Source organism: Loa loa, assembly GCF_000183805.2.
Source record: "Loa loa unplaced genomic scaffold supercont3.660, whole genome shotgun sequence".
Taxonomy (NCBI): domain Eukaryota; kingdom Metazoa; phylum Nematoda; class Chromadorea; order Rhabditida; family Onchocercidae; genus Loa; species Loa loa.
Genome location: NW_018108840.1, coordinates 14,627 through 20,467, shown reverse-complemented (window position 1 = coordinate 20,467; position 5,841 = coordinate 14,627). Strand labels below are relative to the sequence as shown.

Below are 5,841 nucleotides of genomic sequence, written 5' to 3'. Positions count from 1 at the left end.
ATTTTGCTTTATATCGCTGTATTGGTTAATTGTTTTCGAGAGATCTGCGTAACAAGGGATGTAATTTGTCATACAATTTAAGTTAACTGAGTTATGAATTCAATTTATAATTTTCAAACTGAGCTTAGAAAAGAGAGTCTAATTATTTGATATCATCGATAAAAGCAATGACGACAATTATAACATTATTAGCAGTTTTCATGACAGTTGCAAAAGAATTAAAAATTTCATGTTGCAGTCAGTAATAAATGTTTCTTGGATAGCAGCAATACACTCTCATCATCGCTGACATTTACTATTTTGGAATTCGATTTTGCAATTTTTGGCAGTTTATTTCAGTGAGGTTGAATTTCTTCTAAACTCATTGAAATTTGTGATAGAAACAGCACTTGGCTATTAACAAAATGTTGGCTTGTTCTTATTATATTATTGTATTATTTCTGTCAATACCCTTAACTTGTCAAGAAAGAAACACCACGGATGTGGCTGATATAAGAGACGAGAATCACAAGGCTCTAAAATACGTAGCATTTCTACTCTTTACTATTTTCTTGCTTTATGGTATTATTAGTAACATACTGCTGGCGATTGTATTCTATCGCAGACAGGACAATCATTACAATCTTGAATTTATTCTTATTGCATCACAGTTGATTATTTGTAATTTCATCGCTTTCCTTCCACAGGTGATTGTTGTACTGCCAGAAATGTTACAAGCTAAAAACAGTTTATACGGTGAGTTGTTTTATGTACAAACTTTAGATATCATTCGTTCGCTATAATTCATTAGGTATCATTCATTCATTGAGAATTATACAGAAAGGGAACAGAAAGTAGTGTCAAGAAAGCATTTGAAGAGGACATTAAGAAGGTTTATTACTGATGAGGCTGTGTAAATATATCTGATTTCTGATTTCGCTGTAATCTGCAACTATTTGCAACCAACCTTGACAATCTTGTTCAAAGGAGGTGAGCCTACTCTATTTGATTTATTTCTTTGTTATGTAAATAGTACTAAAAACATTCAAGGTTCATCAGTATCAAATAATGCAGAAGACAAAAAATATTGTGTTAATTTCTATGAAATATCAACTTTCTCAAATGAAGTGCGCAGCTTCCACTAAATGTTGCTTTGTATTGTGTAAGACCAGACTAATTCCATTACATTATTTTATTGCAGTTGTTATTTACCATTATATCGCATTTACCATTTTATCATAATTTACCATTACAATTATTATTCAATTACAATTCCATTACAACACTTGGAAATTTTTTTAATTAAATTGCTTATATTGCAGCAGAGCAAACAATATGGATTAACCAAACATTCTCAGCTTTTAATAACTTCTCACTTTTTGCAATACTCCATTTTTCATTTCTGGTGACACTTAATCGTTTTGTTGTGCTAATTTTGCCAAAATACAGTGCACTTTTCAAATCAGCGTGGCTGTATTTCGTGATCATTTTCGTGTGGTTGTCAACTTTAGGTATGATTTATTAATTCTCTGGAACAACAACTAAAACAATTCTTTCTGATAATACCGCCATTGTGCTACAGTAACTGTTATTAAATTCTAGGAAAATTGTGAGCATTACTCTTGAAATATCCGTAATTTCATTGGGTAAGAAAAACTTCATACTAGAATTCCGCCACTTCATTGCCGTAATGAAATGCATACTGTTGAATTCATCATCCAATCATTATTATATGCATTAAAACTAAAATTTTCAGTAAATTCAACTGTCGACTTTTATTATTGTATCAGAAGCTTCCGCGTTTCAAATTTATCCTGGATAAGAGTTTGCACAAAACAGCCAAATACAATTTTTATGAGGTGACCTTTGAATGCTATTTCATTCCTTCAACTTCAATAAATGTTAAAATTCAAACCAATTATCCACAAAACTTTAAACTAAATCTTTTACATCCGTATTATTCCAAAAATATCAACTGATTCTTAATGATATCGTGAACAGTTTAATGCTACCCTAATTACAATAGTAAATATCTTTGCATCGTTACATTTAACTATTATAAAATTCAACAGTTATTAGATGTCATTCATTGTTTTTCAGTATTCACTATCTGTGGTTATTATTTTTGCCCATTGCAATGTTTGTTATGTACATTATTATATTCTGCAGTATACGTCGTATACGTTATTTTGCTCTAGATATTCTGAACAATCAAGGTTAGTACTACAGTATTATTACTTCGTATATAATGAACTAATATATTTTATGTGAATCTATTAATTGTTCCGTTGTCAAAGAAAAAAGAAGAAATCCTCTCAGAAAAAAAGTTTTTTTTTTAAAAACTTTCAAAAACTTTCAAAATTTGGAAGAAATTCCTCTTATTTCCTCACAAATTTTCAGTTATTCATTTATTTTTTATTTTCCATTTAAATCACCCTACTTTATTTAGATAACACGGCAGTTTCCATCAAACGTAGAGTGAATAAAGCAAGAAATGGTGTTTACGAAAGATCAATGTTAATTCAAGCAGCATTAACTTGTGGTGTTTTAGAAATTCGACCTATTATTTTTTATTTTTTACCACCGATTGTAATCAAAATATTTGGCAAAGGAGCTAACATTCCTTTAGGAATTTTCATCAACTGCTATATCATTTTCTTTTACGCTGCATTACCTACTGTTCACTTCTTTTGCAATAGACGAGCTCGTAACATCCTAAAATATCAGTTCTTGCAATCGAAGATTGAAATCAAGAAATAAAGCCTTTTGGTTTGAATTCATCAAAATACATCTACAGTAGTGTTTAAAGCATAAAATAAGTAGCAATTATTTTAGAAATTGAATTTTAGCTCATCTATGACTTATCTAATCTCGAAATTTCAAGAATTTTTCTTTTCAAACAGTTATTAATAGTACTGGTTCCAAATTGTTGACATTATTCTTTCCAAACTTTATTATTTATATAGAGGCTTTTGAGGATGCCCAAAATTCTCTATGATAATATTATTTTCTCTAATCCATCTAAATGCTTGCAATTCTAATCATCTAATTATATCAGTGAATACGCTCGCCCTGAAACTTATGCAACATCATCTTCAATATCAATGTCCTCAACAGAAAGTGAAACAAGGCTGCAACTATTTAATTAACATTTACGAATTAAGTTTTAAGTCTTTTAATTTCTCAATTTCATGCATTTTTTTCTTAGTTTTTCACACATTTGCGGAAAGCAATTACACGCAAGTTGTTAAACTGTTTCTTTTTTCCGGGCTTGTTCATTTACCCAAAAGGTCTGGTTTTTTTTTTGTGGCAGTAGTAGTTTTAACTAACGATTTATGCTAAAATTTCATACGGTATATTTCTTTCACTACTGCCGTATACGGTAGTTTTCAATTTTAAATATTTCAATTCGTTCAAAGTTGGAGCAGTAAAATTTATTTATGTTAACTTGACGAAATGCTGTACTGATTATAATTGGTTTTTAGGATCCACAAAAGTATAAGTGATTTCAAAGAAAAATAATTTGTCACAGAAGGATCTATTATAGGTACCTATCATACTACAATGTAACTGATATGAAATCATAACATATCAGTCAACAATTCATCGTCATCAGAATACAATCACAAATCAGAAAAAATGCCATTATAAGACTGATAAAAGTTTAGAATTTGTTCAAAAATTGGAATTTTCCATGCGAATATCAGCTACGCTAATATTCTGATAGAGTTGTTGTCCCACAAAGTTAATCATTAAAATTTGTGCTTTCTTTCTCAATCAAAAATAAGTCAAATAATAAGTAAAAATTACGAAAGAAAACTTCAACAAAACATTAAAATTGTAAGAAAATGCATTTTATTCCATTTTTCATGTTTGAATGTAAATGTAAACAAAAATCAATTGCATTCGCATCAATGTAACGGACGGAAATTTCCGGAATCTGTAAGGAATGTCAAAACACGTTCTGCGAACCATCGTGGATATGTGATGTGAAAATCATGGCCACCAAGAAAATGACTATCAAGTCTGAAAAATGATTAAATTTACTGCTTAAATACTTAGTACTTAAATGAAAAACAATGCTTCATACCTAATTAAACACAGATACTTGCACTCGGTACTTAAAGTATTCAATTATTGCCACAGTGCATGAAATATTTCATTGCAAAAAATTAGGAATGAAAATGATCAACTAAATTTTTAAATGGTATGATAGGAAAGAAATATACTTGCAATTGGGAATAACATTTGCAAAATATTTCGGATCATTGCAAAATTTATCCATGCCACCATTTAGAATTAGTACGGGAATTTTTAAGGTTGGCAATATGTGATCTGATGGAAAACGACCACCAAGCAATTCATAAACTCTAGAAATTCCAAAAAATTTTATATTAATAAGATGTTGTTCTTATGCTTAGTTTTTATTTTTTAATTCAGCCTTGAATAAATAAGTTTATATTTTAGTGTTTCTTCATCCAATTTATTCATTTTTTTTAAACAAACTTTATCGAACAAACAGGAAATTTACGAAAATTCGGAGCATTTTCTTATGATTTCTGAATAACCAGATAATCGATAATTTGTAAATGTTAATTTTTAATTAGTAATACTTAATGAATGCTTCACAGAAAAAAAAAGATTAATATTATTGAGCAAGTCAAATTACTTACTGCTGAATTACATGACATAAATCCATCCATTGTTTCTTTACAAATTCTACAGGATAATATGGCAAAAATAGTTCCATAGTATCCGGTGACCATTGATCTGTGTTACGCATACCTGAAATTTATATTTAATTAATTGTTTACCTATCATTTTACATTTTCTACCTAACTTTTGCTTTTATACCTTTTTTTTCAGACTTAAAATATGAATCGAAATAAAAAGAATATGAATCGAAATAAAAAGAAATAAAAATATTTAATTGTTATTTATTCTATTCCATTTAAAGAAATAATTATTATTGCTATGACTGGTTTAGAAAATTTTGACACAGAAGAATGAAAAATTGGAATATTTTATACCATAAGTAATACGTGCAGCACGTGAATCAATACGAGTAGCTGCAGAAAGTAATATCATATTGTTGACAAATTGCTTTCCACGTGCAGCTACGTGAATCGCTGTTCGACAACCTTCACTCCATCCCAATACTGTGAAAGGTATTAGGTTTAATTCCTGAAAGTAGGAAAAAGTATTATATTATAAGTATCATCTGAAATTCTCCTTATCATATTCTTTCTTAAACAATTTTTTTGTTTATGCAGATAGATATACATCATAGGATAGTCTTCTTTTCAATCAGAAAAATTATACTTTGTTGTTCTATCGTGAAATTTAAATTTCATCTTTAAATTTCCTTCCTTTTTTTTAGACTGTACGAGTAACTTTGTTAGAATGGAAAGATAAGTCCATCTTCTTTCTCTCTCTCTGCTAGTTCCTTGTGTACAAAGGAAGAAGAGTTGATATAATGCAATCGAAGAAACGGAGACAGGAATATGGGACGGGACGGGAAGAAGATTGCTCGATAGAGAGATCTGTGGGTTATTTGAAGGTGCACTCGTTGTGCTTAAAACTGTTTTCTTTTCGAACGATTATTATCATGATTTCGCTTGAACGGGAGATCAATCACTTTTGCAGATATTCCAATAGTCTTCTGGAAGATGCTTTTCAGATTCCCGGGAATTATTTCTAACCTTTTTCCTTTTGATCGAACATGAAAAGTTCAGTTCTCCCATTTCAACACACACATTTATTCGTTATATGTTATTGCACACAAAATCCTAACTTCTTACAAGCCATTTTTGAACCACATTGCTTTTATCATTTTATCGTAGTGAGAGATAATGATATTCC

The 5,841-nt window shown here is 29.7% G+C and overlaps 2 protein-coding genes across 2 annotated transcripts in view; one reads left to right on the top strand and one right to left on the bottom strand.

Moving 5' to 3' along the window:
• Positions 1-404: 404 nt before the first annotated feature.
• LOAG_11992 (hypothetical protein) lies at positions 405-2,739 on the top strand (the record flags this gene model as incomplete). The annotated part of the gene is made up of 5 exons (XM_003147507.1): positions 405-735; positions 1,302-1,490; positions 1,736-1,838; positions 2,080-2,195; positions 2,429-2,739. The coding sequence occupies 5 exons, from the start codon at positions 405-407 to the stop codon at positions 2,737-2,739; spliced, it is 1,050 nt and encodes a 349-aa protein (XP_003147555.1).
• Positions 2,740-3,890: 1,151 nt separating this feature from the next.
• LOAG_18906 (hypothetical protein) overlaps positions 3,891-5,841 on the bottom strand; it is a gene marked incomplete at both ends in the record, with an annotated part of 3,636 nt that continues 1,685 nt past the window's right edge. The window contains 4 exons of the mRNA XM_020451568.1: positions 3,891-4,005; positions 4,209-4,349; positions 4,653-4,764; positions 5,010-5,163. Of these exons, the coding sequence (XP_020304637.1) occupies positions 3,891-4,005; positions 4,209-4,349; positions 4,653-4,764; positions 5,010-5,163 (522 nt within the window). The remainder of the gene's footprint in view (positions 4,006-4,208; positions 4,350-4,652; positions 4,765-5,009; positions 5,164-5,841) is intronic.